The following is a 25,237-nucleotide window of genomic DNA, read 5'->3' on the forward strand; positions in this document are numbered from 1 at the left end:
GGGTGGATCACCTGAGGACAGGAGTTCAAGACCAGCCTGGCCAACATGGTGAAACCCCATCTCTACTAAAAATACAAAAAATTAGCTGGGCCTGGTGGCGAGGGCCTGTAATCCCAGCTACTAGGGAGGCTGAGGCAGGAGAATTGCTTGAACCTGGGAGGCGGAGGTTGCAGTGAGCTGAGATGGTGCCATTGCACTCCAGCCTGGGGTGGAATAGACTCTGTCACAAAATAAATAAATAAATAAATAAGAGACTTTGCCACCAATAGATAATAAATAAAAGTCCAAGGGCTTTACTTCATGTGGAAGCAAGGCGATCTCCCAGCTAAAAGGTCGAAGATGCAAGAAGCATGAAGGGTGTAGAGAGCAGTAAATATTGAGGGAATCTGAAGAAATGCAATGTTACTTGCAAAAATAGTAAAAAAAAAAAATATATATATATATATATATATATATGATTTCCAAAAGTAGCTAATGCAATATTTCTAGTCTCACTGCTCTCCAGACCTTAGCACTTCCTCACCAAGAGATGGAGACTGGTTCTCCTGCCCTCAGAACTCAGTAGGACTTCATGTGACTGTCTTGATAACTAGAACGCGGCAGAAGTGCGGCTCACTCACTCACATGCTTGACAGTTGGTGCTGCTGGCAGTAAGTCGCAGCATCAGTTGGGGTTGTTGGCGGGAACACATCTATGGCTCTCCGTGTGGCCTGGGCTTCCCTGCAGTGTGGTGACGAGGTTCCCAAGGGCAAGTGTCCTCAGAGAGAACCAGGCACGAGGGCACGAGCCGTATTGCCTCGGATGACCTAGCCTCAGAAGTCAAGTTTCATCACTTCTTCCACGTTCTATTCATCAAGAGTCACATGAAGTCCTACTGAGTTTTGAGCGTAGAAGAACTAGTCTCCATCTCTTGATGAGGAAGTGATAAGGTCTGGGAGAGCAGTGAGACTAGAAATATTGCGTTAGTTATTTTTGGAAATTACACTGAATTTTTTTTTTTTTTTTTTACTATTTTTGCAAGTAACATTGCATTTCTTTAGATTCCCTCAATATTTACTGCTCTCTACACCCTTCATGCTTCTTGCATCAGCCTCAAGCACAGAGGACAGACAGAAGTTCCCCAAGCACCCTTGTGACGTAGTCACCCATCTGCCACAACACAAACCCCAGTTCACCGTTCACCTTGGGCAAGTCACACAATCTCGCTGTGCCTTGGTTTTCTCATCTGTAAAACAAGCACAAGGAGACAGACTGCATGACAGAATCAGGCTTCAGTGAGCACAGGATGTTCAGATAGCACATCCAGCTCCAGCAGTGGGGTTAGACCATCTCATGGCCTGGCGTTTGGGAACAGAACATTCCCTGCCCTGGCACTGCTTCTGCTAAACGCGGCTGCCCTCTGCCTCGATTCTATCTTGTGCAGCATCTTCTCTCCGTAGGGCAAACTCCCACCACCCCCAGAGGAGTTGACTGGACTGAGGATGGCCCTTTCTGCTGGGCACAGCTTTCCCCTGCCAAGCCTCTCAATGGCCCATGGATTGGCTGCCCCTGGGACAGGGTCAGGGCTGGTCCCATCCGCTCTGGGAGCCAGCACTCCCAGGTCCTCACTGGGTGCGGCTCCCACCCAGTCAATGTAGAAGTCTGGGTGGAAAAGGGTAAAGGCAGGGGAACCCTCTTGCTCCCCTCACCCTGCCCAGAGGACACAGAAGAGCTGTGTCCCCAGTCCACATCCCCTCCCCTCACCCTGCCCAGAGGACAGAGAAGAGCTGTGTCCCCAGTCCACATCCCCTCCCTTCACCCTGCCCAGAGGACAGAGAAGAGCTGTGTCCCCAGTCCACATCCTAGGTGACTGATTGACACACGCCATATCTCTAAAGCCTTGCAGCATCTACGGCACGGGGCAATGCTTCCATTCTGGAACTTTCCGTGTCGTCTTCAGTATGTCAGTTTACCTTGCTGGGCCTCGGTTTCCCTTATCTGTAAAATAAGCAACGAGAACAACAAAATTCCTCTGCTAGGGCTGGTGTGATGATTCCGCGTACACATCTCCTCATCTCTTAATGAACACAGGCGTCCCTCCTTCCTAGCCACTGACGTGTGCCTGCATCTGTCCCTTTTTACGGAACGGTGACTCACACCGATAGGCCATCAGAGAGCGGACAGACATTTCAGAAGGAGTTTCCAGGTCTTGGAAACAAATCTATGCTGCTCCCCAGTTTTCTTGGTAACCCCAAGGCCCATGTGGGGACCAGCAGGCTGAGGAGGGGTAGTCGGGGCCATTGGGCCACAGCAGGCCACTCTCACCGCGCGGAAATGGGGAGGGAAGGGGGCCCAGAGCCGGCGCTGGCACCTGGGCCTGGCCTGTTGCATTCACCCCAAGGGCCCTCTCGACAGGTAGGGTGGGAAAGGCGGGTCCGAGACGGTGGCCAGCGCGCCCACACCCTCCCTGTAGCACAGCTTTCCGGAGAATGGGCCGCTCGTGTTTAGAAGGTCCCAGGCTTCTCGGCTGCAGGAGCGATTTCGCAGGAGACAGGAGTGAGGCGCTCAAGTGCTGTGCCCCTCTCCACTGACCGCCGGGGGCGACGGGGCCCCACCACGGCCTCCCGCTCCTCCCTCCTTCGGCCCGAGGAAGCTCCTTGGAAGGAACTTGTCATTTCCTTCACAGCCCCAAAGATACGTTCCTATTTCTACTTCGCTCTCCACATGGTTTGCCCCCAAAACTGTATCAAGTAACCAGCCCATCGAGTGCACCAAGCTGGGTGCTGGGGACGGGCACGATGCGTGTCCCCGGCCTCATTCCCCGGGGCGCTCCTAAAAAGCCTGCCCCTGACCCGCCAGGCTTTCCGGATCGGACAGAAGACAGCTTGCGAACGCCACTCACACCCTTCACAGGCCCCGCCGGGTCCGGAAGACGGGAGACAGCAGCCTTCCAGGAGCCCACGGAAGGAGACCCTTGCAGATAACTGAGGCCTACAGACCCAGACTTCGACAGGACCACGGCCTGCCCCAGGGAGGCAGAGACCCTTCTGCACTTGCTAGGGACTCTGCAGCCTCTGACCCGTGCCCCGTGGCCCCGAACCCTCAGGAACACCAACACTGTCCTCCACGTTCGCAGCCACCTCCCAGGCTCCCGAGGCTGCAGGGTGCTTTGTCCTCCCCGAGCCCTAATCATTGCATCTCTGCTTTGGGTGGGGCTTTGACCTTCACTCCCCTCACCTTCCAAGCTCTGCCTTCCCAGGTCTAGGCAAGGCAAGTGCCATTCCCCATTTATTAAACACCTTCCACACACCGAGCACAGCTGCATCTTGAGTCCACAGGGAAGAGGCCGCAGTTCCTGCTGTCAGGAAATTCAAGTCTTGTGCGGGCAGCAGAAGGCAATGAGAACAGGCCGTGAAGGTGATGCGGCCGCGATGCGGAAAGTGACCTCGGGGCACAGGCTGGGGACTGCGCTTGTGGGGATGCGATGGAAGGCTGGGACATCCCCGAGAACTGTGAACAGAACAGGAGGGAGCAGAGCCTTCCTTGGTGTGGGACATGTCTGCCATGTGTTCAGATCACTGAGGAGCCTTTGATCCCCGTCACCTGCCCTGACTTCCCTGGAGGGCACATTCCAGGCGGAGTTGTCTAGAGTGAGTAAGGCTTTGACACCGACCGCAGAGGACCTCTCTGACCCAGTTCTACCCTCCTCCAAAGGTGGTTCTCTGATCTGTTCATTGCCATCATCAACCTTCTGGGTCCCAGACAAGCCCCCAGGTCCAGAGGCACTACTGCCAGCCCAAAGCAGGTACGGGGCCCTCCCCCAGCCCTCTGGTCCTTTCACCTGGGCCCTAGCCCCTTGGGTTAGGGGCCTACCAAAGGCCGGCCATTCCTGGAGAGGAAATCGCTGGTCATGTGCGGGCCAGCTGCAGTGGCCTGGACTTTGTCCCAGCCAGCTGGTTGTCAAGCGAGTGTGCAGAGTCAGTTCCCTGCAAGGTGAGCTTCACAGCGGTCAGAGATTGGGAAAGAGCTTGAGGGTGGGGGAGAGGTGGGGCCCCGCTGCACAGGGAAAGGGCTTGAGGGCCGGTGACAGAGCCAGCATGGCCAGCAGCAACCTCATGCCTGAGTGAGGCCAAGATGATGGTACTAGAGAGAAACTCTCCCCACCCCGCCCACACCCCCGCCACTCGAACATCTCACAGATCCAGAGGGGGAACATATGGGTCTTGTTCGCCTTTGGCCAGAGCTGAGAGGTCCTAGCAAAGGGGCTGTGTACTGGGCGGGGACCTGTCAGGAAGGCCCTGTGTGGCCCTGGAAGGGAGTCGGGCTCCTCCTGCACAGTGCCAGAGCACAGCCATCTTTAAGTGATGGTGGCAGCACTCAGTGGACCACCATTGCCTCCCCTGCCCACCCCCACCTGACTGCTGCCCGGCCACCGAGGGCCATCAGTCTTAGCACTGGGCTCCCTGCCAGCCCTGCACACCTTTCTGTTCTCTCTGTTCCTCAAGCAGGAAACCCGGCTTCTCTCGAGCTCACCAGACCTGGCCGTACCTGCCTTCGCTCCTGCACTTTGACCCGTGCACAGAGTCCCCTCCGTTCAGCTCTTGACCAGCTTTGAACATAATCAAACCTTCCGTGCATACAGGATCTATGTCTACCCCATCTCTCTGCCTGAGATAAAAGGTCCCAGGAACTTCTCTCTCGCTCGTGGCCTTGGGCACCATGAGGGCAAGGAGGAAGGTCTCCTGACCGAGCACCAGTCTTCTGCCTCCCCAGCCTCCTCCCTCTTCTCCTGCCAGTAGCCCCCAGTCTCACTGGGAGACCCCTCCTCCACTCTCCATCCGTGAAGCCTTGGAGTCAGCTCTCACCTCCAAGGGAAAAGAGCGAGGCCAGGCCTAAGCCAATGGGTGCATTTTCCCCCTCGGGTCCCAGTGATTGGTGGGGGGTAGGCACATGACCTGATTACCATCGAGGCCCAGGGAGACCTTTGCTGGGAAGGCTGGGAAAGGTGCTCTCTCCTCCGCCATCTCTGAAGCTGCAAAGGTGTCAGTCCTGGAGCTGTTGCTGCCATTTTGCCACTGTGTCCTCACAGTGACATGGAAGGAAGCCCGCAGGGGAAGCCCTGACTGAGGGCCGAAGAGAGAGGAAGCAAAACCTGGGGGGTGCAGCCCTGCAACTGCACCTGAAGCCACCTCCTCCCAATCTCTGGGCTATCCGCTTCTGCGAGCCAGGGGGAGGCAGGGCTCAGCCAGTGCGGCTGAAGTCAAGGTCACAGGGAGGGAGGCCCTGGCAGGGCTCCCAGGGAGGGGCCAGGCACAGGGCCCTGAGCCTTTGGGGTCGTGAGGCCAGCTGTGGGGTTCCACCAGGGTCGAAGGCCCTTAGAGACATCTCTGCTGGCGGGGCCTGCACTGGAGGGCCTCAGCCTGGGCACCCACCCCAGCCCAGCCCCTCCTCCATCTCCTTTCCTCTCCTGAGCTCTCCTGGCTGTGTCCCAGCTCAGGAACACAGCATGTGAAGCCAGGCAGCACTTTTTCCCAGGTTTGAAAAATCACCAAATACAGTAAAACATCCAGAAACTAAAACTAAGGCCCCAAGGAGCCAGGCGCCCGTTAGTTCTTGGCAGCCGACCAGGATTTAGAAATCCTCAAGTTTCTTGCTTTGTGGACAAACTTTCCCGGCAGAAAACTTTCCAAGTAGGTAGAAGTGTGTTCTGGGCAGAGCAAACGGGCCCCAGAGGGGAGGAATCGCTGGCCTCCTCCTTTCTCCCCCACTGCGCCCCCACCCCATTCCCTGCCCACTACAGGGCCTCGTTCCCGCTGCCCCTGCAGATGTGGAAAAAGCGACAAGACACTGGTTGGCAGGGACGACCATCTATCCCATCTGTCCCACCCGATCCCCCATCTGCCCATTGCTTCATTCATTCATTCATTCATTGAAACAAAAAACAACAAAAAACAAGTTGTGCACCCAGCACTGTGCCAGGGAATGGTGATAAAATGTCAGAATACCTGCAAAGCCTTCCCTGGTGGAGCCTATATTTTTTTGGAGACAAGACGTTAATAAATTAAATCCCATGAAAAGTATAAATTTACACCCGATGTCATGATCAGGAAGATGAGGCCCATGGTTTGGTGAGAGCTTTGGGCCAGGCGCATGACGTGGGGACTCCACCAGGGAGCAGCCTTTGAGCTCAGCCTGCAGGATGAGGAGGAAGGGGCTGGGGAAAGCGGTGAGGGGTGGGAGGGAGACAGCACTGCCAGGGGCTGCAGCCAGATCCCAGGCGCAAATGCTGGGGAAATGGGAGAGGCCTGCAGGGCAGAGCCACCCCAAAGGTGTTGGCCTCAGCCTGACAGCAGCACGGAGCCACTGAGGAGTATGACATTAAATTGGTGTTTTGAAAACCCCACTCTGACTGAAACATGGACACCAGGTTGGAGAGGACCCAAGTGGATGCAGAGAAACCAGAAAGGAGGTTATTCTGTTTAGCTATTGCCACACAGCCACTGAGCTACATGTTACAAGGACGGGGCTTGACTGGGCCCGCTACGTGATTCTTGGCATGGTCTCTCATGACTGTTGCAATTAGACAGCGGCTGAGGTGGAAGTCAGTTGATGATTGGAGTGTTCACGGCCAATAGGCATGAGCTTGAAGCCTCTGGAAGGCACTAACAGGAGAACCATCACAGCTGGACCGGTAGGATTTTGGAGCCAGTCTATACCGTCTCCTGGAGACAATCACTCTCCTTTTGAGAAACAGCCTCTAGCTTTGTTGTTGGGCTTTGGTAAAGACTGAAAACCTAACCATGGGCTGTCAGGCGACCACGTGGTCTGAGCTTCCTAAAACAATCTGTATTGTCTGACCCACCTAGTCATAAGCTGGACGTGCTATCAAGTGGAAGTGGCAGACAAGAGATGGAGCTCAGGAAGTGGGGAGGGGACAGCTAAGCTGCAGGAGCAGGTGGCTCAGGTTCCTTTGACAGCAAGTTCAGTTGCATTGCTTCCTCTCCCTCCATCCCTGCCTGTGGCTTTCTGCATGTTCTTTAGGATCAGTCTACTGAGGAAGAAGAAACTCAAGCAAGACTTATGAATGGATCTGTACAATCGGCTTATGCCACCCAAAAGTAACAAGCTGCAGATGGCAGCCCCACTCAGGGATGACTCTGAAGGGCAGTGGTGAAGGAAGTCCCCCCAGTGGATAGAACTTTGAGCAGTATATTTGGCTGTCTGGAGTAAGGAGGTGGTGGAAAGTATGGTGGCAGGAATGGGGTATATGCGTGGTCTCAACTACATGGATTTGCCCGTCTCAAGGTGGACATGGCTGACGCCACTGCTCAGACTCAGTCTGCCAACAACAGAGACCAATGGAAAGTCCCTGCTATGGCACCACTCCCCATGGAAACCAGCCAGCCAGCTGGTGCCAGGTTGATTACCCTGGACCTCCCCCACTGTGGAAGGGGCAGAGGTTTTCACCACGGGACACATATTCCCTGCCCAGCATCGTCTATGGACTATAAGGAGTGGGAGTGCTTCTCTCGATAGTACATCTAATAACTCATTTACAGCAGTTTTGTTTCTTGTCCTGGCCACTTTGAGCTCTGCTGGAGATATTAGTACTCAGAGGGAGAGAGCCTCCCCCAGGAGACAGAGAAGTGAACACTGCTCCCTGGTCACTTTGCGTTCCTTATGCCACTGAATCAACAGGCAAAACAGGAGGGTTGATCCAGTGGCTGCAGTGATGGGTCCTGATGACGAAGGGGAAGATCTGGTTCCAAGGGGAATATGGTTGCTACAATAGACACAAGATTCCAGTGAGTTTCACCAGCGCAAAACTACAGCAAGATCTGGGTCTCATGGTCTATATGGTGGGAGCTTCTTCCCTGTATCTTAAGAGTTTGGCTGCTTTTTTTTTTTTTTTTTTTTTTTTTGAGACAGGGTCTCCCTCTGTCCCCCAGGCTGGAGTGCAGTGACGTGATCGTGGCTCACTGCAGCCTCAACCTCCGTAGCTCAAGTAATCCTCCCAGCTCAGCCTTCTGACTAGCTGAGACCACAGATGCACACCACCACGCCTGGCTAGTTTTTAAATTTTTTATTGTACAGACAGGGTCTCACCATGTTGCCCAGGCTGGTCTCAAACTCCTGGGCCCAAGCAATCCTCCTGCCCTGGCCTGCAAACGGCTGGTATTACAAGCGTAAAATACCACGCCCAACTTGGTTACTCTTATACTAAGGTCCTTCCTTAGTCCTTAGAGTTCTCTTTACTTTTTACCAGCCTATCCCTCATGGCTCCAATCCCCTGCCGTAGTTGCTACCTCCTTGTATTAAACTCAGTCTGTTCCAATCCCTGCGTGATTTCTCTCTCCTGATTGGACCTAGACCGATGCACTGTCCTGAGAGCCAGGAAGCAGCTGGGTCACCGATTAGAACCTAGTTGTGATGGACTGCACTGCGCCCCCTCCTCATCCACATGTTGAAGTCCTGACCCCAGGACCCCAGACTGTGACTGGATTTGGTGATAGGGCCTTTAAAGAGGTAATTCAACTAAAATGAGGGCTCTAGGGTGGGCACTGATCCAGCCTGACTGGCGTCCTTATAAGGAGAGATTAGGACGCATAAAGAGACACAAGCGCCACGTGTGCACAGAGGGGCAACCATGTGCAGAGGCAGCCAGGAGACAGCGACCTGCAAGCCAAGGAGAGAGGCCTCAGAAGAACCCAGCCCACCGACACCATGATCTCAGACTCCTGGCCTCCAGAACTGAGGTGACAGATTGCGGCTGTTTAAGTCCCCCAGGCTACGGTACTTTTTGCGGCAGCCAGGCAGCCTGACAGCCTAGCTGTGGAAGGAATGCTGGGTCCTTCCCCCATACTCCTCAGAAGTGAATTGCTAGGTTCCGCCCACAAGAAAGGCAATGGACATGGAAGGCTTGTCAAATAATTTGAGGACATGTTTTTTTTTTGTTTTTTTGTTTTTTTTTTCTGAGACGGAGTCTCACTCTGTTGCCCAGGCTGGAGTGCAGTGGCCAGATCTCAGCTCACTGCAAGCTCCACCTCCTGGGTTTACGCCATTCTCCTGCCTCAGCCTCCCGCGTAGCTGGGACTACAGGCGCCTGCCACCTCGCCCAGCTAGTTTTATTTTTTTTTTGTATTTTTTAGTAGAGACGGGGTTTCACCGTGTTAGCCAGGATGGTCTCGATCTCCTGACCTTGTGATCCGCCCGTCTCGGCCTCCCAAAGTGCTGGGATTACAGGCTTGAGCCACCGCGCCCGGCCTGAGGACATATTTTTAAATCATCACAGAGGCCACAGTGGGAGTGCGGCCAGCAGGGTCAGATAGCATCTTGGCCTGGGATGGTGGGAAGTCCATCCGTTCAGATGATGTGGGGAGGTAAAGTTGCCAGGATGTGAAGATGCAAATGGGAATAGCGTGAGGAAAAGGCAAAGACTGAATTCTGGCTTGGGGGCTGCTCAGGTGGATGGTCAGGGGATGCCATGACATCCTCTGAGATACAGAAGAAGACCACGTTTGATGTGGAAACATCGTGAGTTCATGTTGAGCTTGTGGTGCCTTTGAGACATCAAAATGAAAGTGTCCCATAGACAGTTGAGTTTATGAAGATGTACACATGTGAGTCTTCTTTCTATAGGTAGCAACTAAACCATCAAGCATGAAAAATGTGGTCTGAGGGATCCTGTTGAGTGAGAAGAGACATAAGTACCATGCTTTGAGAGGCGGCAACATTTACAGGTTGGATGGAGGAGAGTGAGTCTGAAGAATGACTGAGATAGAGGAGGAAAATTCAAGACAATGTGATATGACAGAAGACCTATCAATGGAGACTATGTTTGGCTGCAAGGAACAGGGATTCAGAATAATGGGAGCTTTTAATACCATAGATTTTTTTTCTCTCTTGCATAAAAGGCCAACAGAGCATTGTTTGGCATTGGTTTGGCAGCTCAACAATCCTCAGGGATCCAGATCCTAGCTCCAGTAACCTGTCACCTCAAGGCCAGAGATGGCCCTTCATGCTCCAGCCATCACATTCACATTTCAGCCAGTAGAAAGAAAGAAGGGTGAAGAGTAAGGGCCTGCTGATTCTTTTTAAATAATTCCTTTAACTCCCAAATTTTCTGTTTAGATCTCGCTAATCAGACTAACTCTCATGGTCTCATGTAGCCTCAAAGCGTGACTGAGAAATGAATCTCTCTATTCTAGGCAGCCACGTATCTAGCAAATAAATGGGGTTTTACTGCTAAGGAAGAGGGAAAGAAAGGATACTGGAAGGCAACCAGTCACCTCTGCGGGGAAGCCACGGGAAGGCAGTATTTAAAGCACGGGGAAATGGCCCAGAGAGGCCAAGAGTGCTTAGAGGTAACGATAAAAAGTGTCGTTTGAGCTGGGCGTGGTGGCGGATTCCCCTGTAGTGCCAGCTACTTGGGAGGCTGAGGCAGGAGAATCGCTTGAACCTGGAGGCGGAGGCTGCAGTGAGCCGAGATCGCGCCACTGCACTCCAACCTGGGCGACAGAGCGAGACTCCATCTCAACAACAAAAGTGTCTTTTGGTCTGAGCACCATGGATATCACTGGGGACTTAAGTAAGACATGTTTCAGTGGAAGGATGGGGGCACAGGTCAGATCGGGATGAATGAGGAATGAATGGGAGACAAGGAATCAAAGTGAAGATTCATATGGGAAGGAAGCTCCTGTGGGAGACCTTCCGAGGAAGGTTGGTGAGCGATGTGGGAGGGGCAGCTGGAGGGAAGTGGGGCCAAAGAGCAGTTTTGCTTCGATTTGTTTAAGACAGAGAGATCCGAGCAGGCGGGAAGACGTGCTGAAGAGGCAGAGTCCTGCTCAAGAGGAATACGGGGTAAGTCTCAGTGCAAGGCAACCACGGTGCAGGGGCTCCTGCACAGGACTTGAGGCCTGGGAAGGAGGACGCTCCTCATCAGCGGGGCTAGCACACGGCAGGTGCAGGTGTGGAGGGTCTGAGGGCATGGGAGTAGGAAATGCCAAGTGAGGGCTTCTGTTTTCTCTGTGAAACATGCGAGTTACCAACCAGAGCAAGGGAGAGGCAGAGAGAGGAGCAAGCTGCCTGTGGGGCTGGGCGTGCATTGAGGCAGTGACAAGGAATTCATGGCAAAACCAACCCACATCATAACGGTAGCCACAGAGAAAGCAGGGGTCAAAAGCTTTTATTTCCTCTCTGATTATTCAGTCACAATTGTCAATGGAAGAAGTCACAAAGTGTAGAAATTTAGCCAGGAGAGTTTTATCTCTTAGAAAGGGTTGCCACCTGCAGGCTGGCCATCCCACAGGTGGGGAAACGTGGCCTTTAGCAGAAACCAAAAGCAGGCACTTCAGAGGAAAAAGCGGCGAGGCTGAGGCGTATGCCCAAAGACAGGAACTATACATACATATTCAGTAAGTTATATGAGAGCCTTATGAATATTTATGAGGGGACCCTAACACATGCAACTGAATAACCCTGTGTGTTGCATAAAATCCGTGCTCACTTTGGGGTGGAAACGTAACATTAAATGCCTAAAGTTAGCCTCTAAGGGTCAAAAGGTAAAAGTTAGAACATTAGCCAGGCACAGTGGTGTGCGCCTGTGCTCCCAGCTACTTGGGAGGCCGAGGTGGGAGGATGGCTTGAGCCCAGGAGGCAGAGATTGCAATGAGCCAATATCATGCCACTGCACTCCAGCCTGGGCAACAGAGCCAGACCTGCCTTTAAAAAAAAAAAAAAAAAAAGAACACAAAGGTACTCACTGCACAGCCTCTATAATCTGGTCAGAACCAGCCCACAGTCAGTGGTGTCTTATCAGGAGAAAACTACTGAAGTCAGTCTCTTGTTCAGTCAAACCCATACTTATGCTTTGTGGAGTGGAGTCTGGAGGCATCAGTTAGCATCTGGCAGTTGGTGAGTTAGAACATTTATTCTTTTAGTGTAGGGGTATGTGACTTTTGCCTGGCATGGCCTTAGTCTTATTTATAATTTAATAATTTATAAGCCACAAAGAGTATATTCTGTCAGTCTTATGATCTCTGTTTCACCACCCTGGATTTGTCCACCATCCATTTGGACACCACCCTGGATTTGTCCAGCTCTCCACCATCTCTTGTCCTAGGTACAAGCAGTTTCTCCAAGGACGTGTCTACACCCAAGCAACCACTGGACTGTTTCCTGTCACTACACATTCATTTGCATTTCTAGTGTACTGTAGTCCCTTCTTATCCATGGTTTTGCTTTCTGAAATTTCAGTTACTCAAGGTCAACCATGGCCCAAAAATATTAACTGGAAAATTCAGCAATAAGCAATTCCTAAGTTTTAAATTATGTGTTGTTCTGTGTAGTGTGATGAAATCCTGCACTATCCTGCTCCATCCTACCTGGGACAGGAATCATTCCTCTGTTCAGCTTTTCCATGACGTCTGCCCTCCCTGCCCCTTAGTCACCAATGAGCTGGCTCCGTGATTAGATCCACTGTTGTGGTACCGCAGTGCTTCTGTGCAAGGCACCATCATCTGACTTCATAATGGCCCCAAAGCAAAAGGGGAGTGGTGCCGGCAATTCCGATATGCCAAAGAGAAGCCTTCCTTTAAGTGAAAATGGGAACACTCCTGACTTAAGAAAACAAAAATCACATGATGAGGTTGCTAAGATCTACAGAAAGAACGAATCTTCTATCCATGAAATTGTGAAGAAGGAAAAAGAAATGTATGCCAGTTTTGCTGTCGCACCTCAAACTGCAAAAGTTATGGCTACAGTGTGTGAGAAGTGCTTAGATAGGATGGAAAAAGCATTAGATTTGTGGGTAGAAGACGTGAACAGAAACATATTCTGATTGACAGCAACTGTGTAGCACCAGATTAACTTCATCTGGATTAAATTTGGTCACTGGTATGTATGTATAGGAAAAGATATGGCAGATGTAGTGTTTGGTACTATCTGAAGTTTCAGGCATCCTCTAGGGGTCTTGGAAAGTACCCCCCAAGGATACTCGATCCAAATGAAGTAATTCCATACATACTCATTTTTAATCTACCTTTTTCACTCTGACTAATTATCTTGATCTAGATCCATGTTGCATCAACAACTTGTCCCTTTTTATTGCTGAGTATTCCCTAGTGTGGCCACACACAGTGTTTACACATTCACCTGTTAATGGAAAACCAGGTGGTTTCCAGTTTGGAGATTTTGTTAAAAGGCTGCTGTGAACATTTATGTATAAGTCGTTGCATGAGCATATTTTTTTACTTCTCAGGTAATTACTATAAAACAAAAAAACAAATCTGAATTATGCAAGGAGAGAATTTATTCTAAAGGACTGTTGTGGGGGTGTGGTGGTGATCATTGCAACAGAGAAATGCTGCAGTGCCCACTGGCAGCCTTCCCATATGATCTGCAAGTGTCTCAGAGGTTAGGCAAGTGGCTGATCTTGTATAGGGAGGCGTAAACGTGGCTACAAAGAACTGTTATGGGAAAGTGGGCTGAGCAAGAGGGTCACCATTGAGCAGGTCTTACCCTGCAGACAGCCTGTTCTCAGGAGGGACCCTCAGGAGGGCTGTGGGTTGGCACAAGCTGCAGGTGGGCCAAAGCTCAACGGCCTGGAAAAGGAGAGAACCCGAACCAAGGTTTGCTTACAGGCATTTTGTTCTTATTGATCTGTAGGGACAAGCAGTTCAGCTAATCATTTGTGATGCCAAGACTGGGAATTTAGAGGGTCTGTGTCTGGCCTGGTCAGAGATAAACAAGGGAGCATCTGGGAGTCTTATCCAAGTTATATGGGAAGTCACTGGTTCTTTCCAGTAGGGTGTAATCTGGAACAAAAGAGTGGAGGAATTCCTTAACCTTCACTATGTCTAGGAGCAAAGGGCTAAGATAAAATTCAGTACTGTGAAGAGTCAGGATTGAAATGGCTAGATCATACAGTAGGTGTATGTTTAACTCTCTTCGTACACTGCCAAATGGTTTTCGATCCTGGTGGTACTATTTTATTTTATTTTATTTTTTTTTTTTTGAGACGGAGTCTCGCTCTGTCGCCCAGGCTGGAGTGCAGTGGCGCGATCTCGGCTCACTGCAAGCTCCGCCTCCCGGGTTCACGCCATTCTCCTGCCTCAGCCTCCCGAGTAGCTGGGACTACAGGCGCCCACAACCGCGCCCGGCTAATTTTTTGTATTTTTAGTAGAGACGGGGTTTCACCGTGGTCTCGATCTCCTGACCTTGTGATCCGCCCGCCTCGGCCTCCCAAAGTGCTGGGATTACAGGCGTGAGCCACCGCGCCCGGCCGGTGGTACTATTTTATAATCCCATCAGCAGTGTACAGGAATCCCAGGTCCTCCACATTCTTGCCAATACTTTTTATAATCAGTCTTCTTTGTCCATTCTCGTAGGTATAGGTGTGAGAAGGTGTCACATTGTGCTTGTATCTGCATATCCTTAATGATTAATGATGTTGAGCATCTTTCCATGTCCTAATTTTCTATCTGTGTATCTTCTTTGGTGAACTGTCTGTTCAAATATTTTGTCCATTTAAAAAACTGAATTGTTTGATTTTATCTATTGATTTTTAAGTGTTCTTTCTATATTCTGGATATAAGTCTTTTATCAAATACAGCCTTTGCACATATTTTCTTCCAGGCTGCACCTTAGCTTTTCAGAAAGCCTTTGGGAGCTATGGCTTAGTGCAACGGTTGTGCCAGGTTCTCCTCAGCGATCCCCCTGATCACAGCCACCCCCATAGGTTCTCTTTCTTTCTTTTCTTTCTTTCCTTCTTCTTTTTCTTTTCTTTTCTTTTCTTTCTTTTTTGAGACGGAGTCTCCCTCTGTCGCCCAGGCTGCAGTGCAGTGGCGCGATCTGGGCTCACTGCAAGCTCCGCCTTTCGGGTTCACACCATTCTCCTGCCTCGGCCTCCCGACAGGTGTCCACCAACACGCCCGGCTACTTTATTTTTATTTTTAGTAGAGACGGGGTCTCACCGTGTTAGCCAGGATGGTCTCTATCTCCTGACCTCGTCATCTGCCCGCCTCGGCCTCCCAAAGTGCTGGGATTACAGGCGTGAGCCACCGCGCCCAGACACAGGTTCCATTTCTATATCTGTGGTTACCTTCTGCAAGGTAGGCCGAAGTCCCAAGCTCCAGACCCATGGCTCCGACTGCCCACCGTTCAATGCCCTTTCGATGTCCCATGCAAGTCGGAGCTCACCATCTTCTCCCCAGACCCGCTGCTCCTCCAGAAGCCCCGTCTCCATGAACGGCCCTGCACCTACCGGGCTAGAGACCCAGGAGTCGGCCTTGTACCTCCTTCCTTCTCACTTCCACCTCCTGTCATCCAGAGCTGTCAGTTCTTCCTCCTGAACATCTCTGAACACTCACCTTCTCCGCCACCCACCACAGCACCATTGTTCTCACCTGCACCACCCACCCAGACACCTTTCCTTAGACGGGTGGCCAGAGAAAAACTTCTCAAATAGAAGTCGGGCCATGGCACGCCAGTGAGGACCTTCCAGCGGTCTCCTGTGCACTTACACAAGGTCCAGACTCCTTCGTGGGACAAGTCAAGCTCTTGACGATCTGGTCCTTGAGTAATGGGAGGGCCTCTTGCCCACAGCCCCTCACTCTTCAAAGCCGGCAGCTGAAGAGCCGAGCTATGGCTGTCTGTGGAGTTCGTCCGCCGCTCCCTGCACGCCCGCCCTCTGCAGGGGACGGAGCCCCGTTTCCCCGCTTCCCCACCTGCGCCCAGCGGCGCTGCCGAGAGTGGCTGGGAAACGCCGGGCTTCGGCGTCAGGAGCGCCAGCTCCACTGCTCACCGCCTGTCACTCTGGGAAAACAGCTCTGGCGCCAGGCTCCCCGTAGGTAAAACGGGGGCAGTCATCCCTCCCCTCCTCAACCACACCCGTCAGAATCAGAAGCCACAAATCATTCTCCGCCACCCAGCACCTGCCTCGGTCTCCTCCACCACTTTCCCCACCGATGGGAAGACGGGAACGGCGCCAGGCCCAGAACAGGCCCAGACTGGATGAGGCCAGCGAAGCGCCCAGGGACAAACGTTCGGGCAGCGCCCACTCTCGGGCTCGGGCAAGTGCAGAGTCGCTCCGAGAGCCACCGTCTCCAGAAGACGCGGCAGGCGCCGGGCTGTGCCTGGAGCCCGAACACCCCTGGAGCCGCCCGCCCCGCGCTGGGCCCGCGCTTCCGGGATTGGGGCCCCTCCGGCGGCGGCTGCCTGTGACGTCACAGGACGCGCCCGCTTCTCGCTCCGGTGATCTGGGCCAGCGGCCCTGGGTTTGCGCGGCTGTAGTTCCCCGGCTGGCTGCGGTCACTGGTGTCAGTGCTCAGGCGCCCGCCGCCCTTGACCTCCGGCCCCGCGAGCGCTAACTCAGCGCAGGAGGACCGGCCTCCGCCGCCAGGTAGGAGAGCCTGGCTGGTTCAGGCCAGAAGGGTGTCCGTGGCGCGGGTCTCCCGCGGAGCGCAGAACTGGGACCGGATTCCCAGCCGCTTCTGACCACACCGACTGGGCGGACCTTTCTGAGCGCTCACTACCTGCAGGGTACGGAGATGGGCATGTGAGAACCTAGGGGACCGGCATGGGGGTTCCCGGCGAGTGAACGGTGGTTTGAGATCCGACGTGCACACCCGTGTCTCAGGCTTTGTTTGATGGAGGCTGCTTTTTCCACCTCATGTCGCCGCCCCTTTGCTTACAGACTCTTGCAGAGTTGGACTGAGCTCGTGCCGTGTGACATAGTGGTTGTTGCAGAAGCCCCAGGGCCACTTTTTGACTGGCACCTTGGGCACCTGACGTCGTCCCCTTCGAGCCTCAGTGTCCTCTTTTGTAAAGGGAGGGCGCGCTACCTGAGGGGACCGCTGTCAGGGTGGAATGAACCTGCATGTGTGTGTCACCTGGGAAGGGAACAGGCAGTGGGGCCTGGGGTTCTCTTGGAGCGCTGGTAACCAGCCTTGTCCCTGAGGCAACAGCCAGAGGGCGCCTGTACTTTCATCTTATGAAGTATAGCAGGATAAAATACAAGCCTGGACCACTTCCCATGTGGTGTGCAAGGAACTGTTGATGGGGAAAAGGGCCTTGGGCTATAGTCCTAGGAATTTCAGGGATCCTGATGGTGGCTCTGGGATCCTCGTCTCCCGGATCCTGCGTTTTTCTCTGCAGGTTCTGATGCTGGTGTCTGGTAGAAGAAGGCTGCTCACAGCTCTGCTACAGGCTCAGAAGTGGCCCTTTCAACCCTCCAGAGACATGAGACTAGTACAGTTCCAGGCACCCCACCTGGTGGGGCCTCACTTGGGCCTGGAGACAGGGAATGGTGGAGGGGTTATCAACCTCAATGCCTTTGACCCCACACTCCCGAAGACGATGACACAGTTCCTAGAGCAGGGAGAGGCCACCCTCTCAGTGGCAAGAAGGTAAGTAAGTGGGCAGCATCGCCCTGAAGCAGCTGCCCTGGTCCCCCCGCACCCTCCTACCGCATTCCCGTTCTGGGAAACAGCACCAGCAGGTAGCTCTTTGGCAAGGGAGCAGAGTAACCTCACCTTTTATTTCTCACCTGTTCTCTTAAAAGATTCTTAAAAATCTTATGTAATAACATCTTCAGTTTTCAGAGGAGAAAACTGAGGCCTAGGGGAGGGGATTAACAATTTCAAGGCCATACATTTGGTGCTGGAACCAGGACACTCTATTTCATCACACTGCCTCCTCTGGGAATGAAGTCCTGGACTGACTGACGGGTCTGGGCCAGGGGGTCCTAAAAGGCATCTTATGCAGCTGGGGGAGTGATAGAGACTCCCAGCTCCTACAAGGAGATGACTGCAGGGAGGTTTTTTACAAGACAGTTCCTGGGTTTGGACTAGATTAGGTGAGAGCGTCCCTGAAGCCTGGACCCCTACAGAGTCTGGTCTAAGGAGCTGATGAACAATAAATTAAAAACACGTTAAGATGTCGTTTTCATCTATTAAAATAGGAAAAAATACAAATGTTTCACGGCTCACAGTATTAACAGTATGTTCCCATATTGCCATATTCCGCAAAGATGAGAAACCTCCATGTCCCTCATTAGGGACTTGGGTATATCTCTATACAGCAGTAACATGCAGCCACAAGCAATAAAGAGGACGCCCTCTATGTATTGTTACATATTGTTAAGGAGAGATCTCCAAAACCAGTTGTTTTTGTCAAAAGTGTAAAGATTGGTGCTTTCATTTGCATACAAAAGGCCGGGAGAAGAATATCCGTAGAGTAGCTGCGAAGAGCCAGGGGAACAGGGGAACCAGAAGGGGAACGGGAGGCCTTTCTGTGTATTCCAGTTTGTGTCTTTTACATGGACATGAGTTACCGAAGCGGGAGAGGAAATCAACACTGGAAAAATAAAAGCCCTGCTCTGGTATCAAAGGACAATAGCTCGGCTTGATTTTCATACTGACTCCGATGGTTGATAGAGCTAGGAAATATATTTCAAAAAGCAAAACCTGTAGCTGCTGCAGGATCTGCCCAACCTGCCGGGATTGCTGACCTGTTCCCAGCCAGACCCTCTCACCTGCTGTGGTCTCTACAGAGCCTTGGCTGCCCAGTTGCCAGTTCTCCCACGGTCAGAGGTAACCTTCCTGGCTCCAGTCACACGGCCAGATAAGGTGGTGTGTGTGGGCATGAATTATGCGGACCACTGCAAAGAACAGAACGTGCCCGTGCCCAAGGAGCCCATCATCTTCAGCAAGTTTGCCAGCTCCATCGTGGGGCCCTATGATGAGGTGGTCCTCCCACCAGAGAGCCAGGTCAGTGCCTCCCCACGCCCTCCCTCGTCCCTGGGCCATCGCAAGGGCGTTCTGAGCTCAGTGTTCAGCCTGCTGGAGCCAGCTCTTGCTCAGTAGTACATTCAGCAGAAACTCTAGGGGATTATACACTCAGTAATAACGGTGGCCTTGGAAAAAAAAGTTAATGTACGTGTTTTCCTGATTACAAAAGCAATACACCTTCACTGTAGGTAAAATAGAGACAAACATTTAAAAATTACGTCACCGCAGTCCCACTGCCCAGGGCTTGCAATATTAATGTTTTTCTGTCTGTCTTCCCAGTGTTTCTCCACTCCTGCATATGTTTATACTGTACATACACTTATCTTTTACTTAAGACTCCATCAACAGCATTTTTTCATGCCATTAAATATTCTCCCTGACATATTTAGGTTACCACGGAGTTTGTTATATAGGTTAGTTTACTCCCGATTACCTTATTGCTGGATACTGTTTCTAGTTTTTGGCTTCTATAAATAAATGTTGCAATAAACATCCTTATATAGAAAAGGCTTTGCATGTCCATTAATACATTATTATTTCCTTTGAATAAACCCTTAGAATTTAAATATGTCATAGTATAGGCAGTATTTCAGAACTTTTGAAAAATTCTGCCAAATGGCCTTTTAAAAGATCGTAAAAGCAACTCACACATCCACCAGTAGTGTATATACCCTTATTAACACTGGTTACTTTTTCTCTCTGATTTTTATTTTAGAAATGTCTTGGAAATTATAGAAAAGCTAGGAAAGTAACATAGTGAACGCTCAGATAACTTTTCCATCTGATTTCATTGTAAACATTTGGTCATATTTCATTTTTCTCCCTTGCCTTCTCCCTGCCTTCCACATGGCAAACATTCACTTTTTTTTTTTTGCAGGGGGTGGGGTGAAGGAGACCTTTTAAAACACATTGGGAATATTAAGACAATTTCGTGAGAAAAACTTAAATAGGCATCTCCTAATAATAAGGACAGTGGCTGGCATGACCATCCCACCATTATCACTACCAAGAAAATTAACTTGAATAATATTTAGTATAAAATCCAGTTGCCCCAATTCCCAATCAGAAGTACTGCTGACTGCCCCAAAGGTAACTTTTAATTTGCTTACTTTTTTTATTGCTCCTTGATCAACCAAGGCCACACACTGTATTGTTTTATCTCTTTAGTGGTTTCAATCTAGGACAGGGTTCCATAGACCTTTTCTTTTTTTTTTTTTTTTTTTTTTTTGAGACGGAGTCTCACGCTGTTGCCCCGGCTGGAGTGCAGTGGCGTGATCTCGGCTCACTGCAAGCTCCGCCTCCCGGGTTCCGGCCATTCTCCTGCCTCAGCCTCCTGAGTAGCTGGGACTACAGGCGCCCGCCACCGCGCCCGGCTAATTTTTTGTATTTTTAGTAGAGACGGGGTTTCACTGTGGTCTCGATCTCCTGACCTTGTGATCCGCCCGCCTCGGCCTCCCAAAGTGCTGGGATTACAGGCTTGAGCCACCGCGCCCGGCCAGACCTTTTCTTAAAGGGCTGTTTTAGTCTGTTCTCACACTGCTGATAGACATACCTGAGACTGGGCAATTTACCAAAAAAAAAAAAAAAAAAAAAAGAAGTTTAATTGGACTTACAGTTCCACGTGGTTGGGGAAGCCTCAAAATCATGGCAGAAGGCAAAGAGGAGCAAGTCACATCTTACGTGGATAGCAGCAGGCAGAAAAGAGCTTGTGCAGAGAGACTCCCATTTTTAAAACTGTCAGATCTCGTGAGACCCATTCACTGTCGTGAGAACAGCGCGGGAAAGACCCGCCCCCAGGATTCAGTCATCTCCTACCGGGGCTTCCCAAAATATGTTGGAATTATGGGAGCCACAAGATGAGATTTGGGTAGGGACACAGCTAAACCATATTGGAATTATGGGAGCTACAAGATGAGATTTGGGTAGGGACACAGCTAAACCATATCAAGGGCCAATTAGTAAATATTAGGCTTTGAGTGTCAGATGGTCTCTTTTGCAGCAATTCAACTCTGCTGTTGTAGTGTGAAAACCACCAGGGACGATACAGAAATGAATGGTGGGTTTCCATTCAAACTGTTACAGCAGACAGTGAGCTGGCCATAGTTTGCCAACTCCTGATCTCAAACATGCTCCCTGCCCTTTCCTTGAAGAATCCAGTTGTCTCATAGCGTGTTTCACACCCTGGGTTTGTCTGGTTGTTTCTTCATGATTAGTGTCAGGGTAAGCATTTTTATCAAGAGGTCTACAAAGATGTTATACATTTCCCATTGCATCCCACTGGGAGGCTCATGTCAGTGGTCCCAGAATTTGACCACTTGGTTTAGCTGACATTGACTAGGTCCCTCCATTGGGAAGACGCATTTCCATTTTTGTAATTAATAAGCAGTCTATGAGTGGTAGTTTGAGATCACATAACTATCTTACTGCCCCATAGCTTCTCATCCAGGGATCCTGTGGTCATCCTGACTGAATCCATTATTGCATTGGGGGTTAGAGAACAATGACCTATTTTTTTTTTTTTTTTTGAGACGGAGTCTCGCTCTGTTGTGCAGGTTGGAGTGCAGTGGCATGATCTTAGCTCACTGCAACCTGTGCCTCCTGGGTTCAAGTGATTCTCCTGCCTTGGCATCCCGAGTAGCTGGGATTACAGGCGTGTACCACCACACCTGGCTAATTTTTGTATTTTTAGTAGAGACAGGGTTTCACCATGTTGGCCAGGCTGGTCTTGAACTCCTCACCTCAGGTGATCCGCCCGCCTCGGCCTCCCGCAGTGCGGGGATGACAGGCGTGAGCCACCGTGCCTGGCCAAGATCAATGACTCTTCTCAATCATGCCTTCTGTTTTTATTGGCTGGTATTCTTCTATGAAGAAAAGCTGCCTCTCCTCTTTTTATTCCTGTGTCTTCAATATCACTGTGAATTCATGATTTTTGTTTTTACTCAATTGTTTGTAATTCATCATTTACATTCTTTAGGTGACCTCAGTTTGGCCAGTGAGGGGCCTTCAAGTTGGCTCCATTCCCGTCACTTTTTGTATATCCTAGCTTTTTGACCAAGATGTTCTAGTCTTACCATGTACTGTCTGTCTTGGACCTGGAATTAGCCATTTTCCCGAGGAACCCGGTGCTTTTTAATGGAGAGTGGTATTAGAGACCAACATCTGGGTGTCAGGTGTACTCATACCAACTGGTTATTATCAGAAAGAGCTGCCAATTTCCAAATTATATCTATTTTGTAGTTGTATTTTATGGATTATGGGAGAGGCTGAGCATATTTTCATGTTTTCTGGCCATGTCCATTGCCTTTTTGTGAATTGCTTACTCAAGTCCTTTGTGGGATGTCAATCTTTTTCTTACTAAAGTGAGTTAATAACATTACAGCATTTAGAATAGTCCCTGACATACAGTAAGGTTACATATTGCTGGAGGATATTACTTCATATTTATTCTTTGTTAAAAGTATCCAGAGTAACTTTTAAACTCAGTGCGCTGGACACATGTTGCTCTTCTGCAGTCACCGTGGGGAGAGGACCTGTGCCTGCATCCCGTGATGCTGTCTGCCACTGCCCAAAATGTATGGGTCTGCAAGTCACACCTCCCTTGTCATTCACTTGGCTCTGCTTCGTGGTGATGGCAAACATGGGCTGGCACCCAAGCCCTAATGACAAAGGTCCAGGCCCTTCAGCACCGTGTGCAGCCTCTCAGCATGGACAATGGGCCCCGAAGTCACTGCAGCTCACTGTTCCTCTCCCACCCTACAGGAAGTAGATTGGGAAGCAGAGCTGGCCGTGGTCATTGGAAAGAAAGGCAAGCACATCAAGGTGAGGTGGAAAGGTGGGGCTCCCAGGCCAGAGTGTAGCAGAGGCCCCAGCTCCTGCCTCTCCCAGTGCTGACCTCTCACCAACACACAGTGCCAGCTGTCCCTGACCCTGGGAAGCGGTCAGCCTCCTTGCTCCCTGACACTGCCTTGCCCTTCACCCACCTTTGGCTGGTCCTGGCTACTAACACGGGATAACAGCTTAGAGATCCTTTGCCGAAGGTGTTGGTGTCACCCGTGATCTAACCTCCTGTATGGCCACATCCCCTGCCCCATAGGCCACAGATGCCATGGCCCACGTGGCCGGCTTCACTGTGGCTCATGACGTGAGTGCTCGTGACTGGCAAATGAGACGCAATGGGAAACAGTGGCTGCTGGGGAAAACCTTCGACACCTTCTGCCCTCTGGGCCCTGCCTTGGTGACCAAGGACAGTGTAGCAGGTAGGTCCCTGGTCCCTGCCCCCTTGTACCTACCATTGCACAGATGAACAGCATTCCAGGGAGGAGTGTGGGTTCAGGTACATGCGGCGCCTGCCCTCCCTGGCCACCCTTTCACTGCTGACTCCACACAGGGCAAGTCTCTTACCCTCAGCCATGAATTCTCCCATGGACTTCCTTCCCAAGTCCCCTAGAGGGAACACAACTGCAGAGGATGTGAAACTGCAGGAAGTAAATGACAACACTGAGCTGATGGGTGGATCAGGCTTCCTGTGGCTGCCGCCATCTGAAACAATCTAAGTTGAGCATCATGGAGCATAGTTATCACAAGGCCCTGGCATCTTCCACAGTACAGGACATGAGAGCCCGTGTGACTCACTCAGCCATTGTGGAAACAGAACAGCACCGACCACATACAGTGAGGAGACAGCGCCAGGACGGGGGCAGTGCCCCAGAGCGTAGAGCGCAGCCTCTTAACACAGCCGCCCACAACTGTGGTGGAGATGGGGGGAGGTGTCCATGTGGGCCAGCCATGCCAGGATGCCAAAGACCCCATTACCTCACAGCACCCCATGCAGAGTCCTTAGTAAAGTTAAATTGTGTTTCAGCTGCTCTACTTAAGGGGGGTAGAACACTAAGACCACCACCAACAGTTGAAAGTGCTGGTTAGCCAGGATGTTCTTACACTAATCCATCCCCTGCCATCTTCCATTACATGAGGCTTCACTGTCCTGGCTAGAACTATTACCTCACTGCTTTATAGATGCTAAGTCTTTTCTTTTTTTTTTTCTTTTGGAATGGTCTTACTGTGTCACCCAGGCTGGAGTGCAGTGGCCCAGTCTCAGCTCACTGAAGCCTCAATATCCAGGGTTCAAGCGATCCTCCCGCCTCAGCCTCCTGAGTCGCTGGGACTACAGGCATGCATCACCACGCCTGGCTAATGTTTTTATTATTTTTTATAGAGACAAGCACTCACTATGTTCCCCAGCCTGGTTTTGAACTCCTGAGCTTAATCAGTCCTTGCCTGCTTTGACCTCCCAGAGTGCTGTGATTACAGGCATGAGCACCAGGCTTGGCCCTACCCAGGAGGCATTTTTGTATCTACAGGTGTCATCCTATGCTGTAGACAGATGCCCTTTTTTTTTCAAGGCAAAAACCGAGCCATTTTTCTCTCCCTCTTCAGAGTCTGGAACATCCTCTCAACTCAGCCCTGTGACTACTGCCTGGTGCTCTTGGCGGGGATGCAGGGAGGCCTGAAAAGGCCAATGTCTATACAGAAAGTTCTAACGTAGAGCACTGAGTCAATGTGGGCACAAAGCCCTTTGACCTGGCAAGTCACAAAGCTCCGCTACAGTTGTGTTTATGAAATACTGGGGGGCTTAAGGGGGGAAAGGGATAACCCCAAGGTACCATCTTTGCATTTCAGATCCACACAACTTAAAGATCTGCTGCCGAGTGAACGGGGAAGTGGTCCAGAGCAGCAACACCAACCAGATGGTATTCAAGACGGAGGACCTGATAGCCTGGGTCTCCCAGTGAGTGCCAGGGCCTGTCCTGCCAGTCCCACTCCATCCGCCCACATGTGGAGGCTGAGCTGAGCCCTCCACCCTTGGCTGTGGCCACCTCAGCCAGCCCCTGGTCTCACCGGGTCCTTTGGCTTTGCTCCAGGTTTGTCACCTTTTACCCAGGGGATGTCATCCTGACTGGGACCCCCCCAGGTGTCGGTGTATTCAGGAAACCTCCTGTCTTTCTCAAGGTAGGTTAGCGAAAAGGAAAGAGAGCAAGGGCCCCGAAGGCCTGGCAGGCTTGGCTCAGACCTCAGAAATACAGGCTTGTGTGGATGTACATGTGTCTGACGGAAGGGCTGACACCCTCATGGCCTGCTCTGTTGCAGAAGGGGGATGAAGTCCAGTGTGAGATTGAAGAACTAGGTGTCATCATCAACAAGGTGGTGTGATGGCTCCTGCACAGACCCTGGACATAGGATGGGGGCATCTGCTCCCACTCAGCCTAGCCCAGGGAAAGGCCCAGTGACAGGTATGGGCAGGTGCCGGCCCTGAAGCCGCCTCTTCTGGGTAGAAGGGAGGAGGACTGAGCTCTCTTCAATAAATTTGTCAGGCCAAAGCAGCAGCTTGGCTTCTGCTGTTTGTCTTCTTTTGGGCTTTGTTTCATGGGACAAGTCGGGGCATTTTGTGGGACTGGGGAAGAAGAGAGCAA

At 51.3% G+C, this 25,237-nt stretch overlaps 2 protein-coding genes and 1 long non-coding RNA gene across 6 annotated transcripts in view; 2 read left to right on the plus strand and 1 right to left on the minus strand.

The window, feature by feature from the left end:
* Window positions 1-16,188: 16,188 nt before the first annotated feature.
* On the minus strand, window positions 16,189-21,311 carry LOC141408294 (uncharacterized). The gene is made up of 2 exons (XR_012421860.1): window positions 20,269-21,311; window positions 16,189-19,965 (listed from the first exon to the last, which is right to left on the minus strand). It is a non-coding gene; the product is annotated as an uncharacterized lncRNA (long non-coding RNA).
* LOC102117493 (oxaloacetate tautomerase FAHD2A, mitochondrial) lies at window positions 16,218-25,150 on the plus strand. 3 transcript variants are annotated; one of them, XM_045368837.3, is made up of 8 exons: window positions 16,218-16,518; window positions 17,134-17,384; window positions 18,530-18,746; window positions 22,527-22,586; window positions 22,861-23,023; window positions 24,447-24,555; window positions 24,689-24,776; window positions 24,915-25,150. In XM_045368837.3, the coding sequence occupies exons 2-8, from the start codon at window positions 17,140-17,142 to the stop codon at window positions 24,975-24,977; spliced, it is 945 nt and encodes a 314-aa protein (XP_045224772.2). In that variant the 5' UTR covers window positions 16,218-16,518; window positions 17,134-17,139; the 3' UTR covers window positions 24,978-25,150. The 3 variants fall into 3 exon arrangements, 2 of the variants coding, with proteins under 2 accessions (XP_045224772.2, XP_005575032.3); XM_005574975.4 differs by having other exon boundaries at window positions 16,218-16,378; XR_012421859.1 differs by lacking the exon at window positions 22,861-23,023 and having other exon boundaries at window positions 16,218-16,378.
* The window catches only part of LOC135964374 (oxaloacetate tautomerase FAHD2B, mitochondrial-like), a 32,753-nt gene continuing 23,733 nt past the window's right edge, over window positions 16,218-25,237 (plus strand). Inside the window, exon 1 of one of the 2 annotated variants that reach the window (XM_074010976.1) lies at window positions 16,218-16,518. The gene's annotated coding sequence lies outside the window, so the exon portion shown is untranslated. The remainder of the gene's footprint in view (window positions 16,519-25,237) is intronic. The other variant, XM_065526584.1, reaches the window with a different exon arrangement.

This window comes from Macaca fascicularis, chromosome 13 (assembly GCF_037993035.2).
Source record: "Macaca fascicularis isolate 582-1 chromosome 13, T2T-MFA8v1.1".
In the NCBI taxonomy this organism is placed as follows: domain Eukaryota; kingdom Metazoa; phylum Chordata; class Mammalia; order Primates; family Cercopithecidae; genus Macaca; species Macaca fascicularis.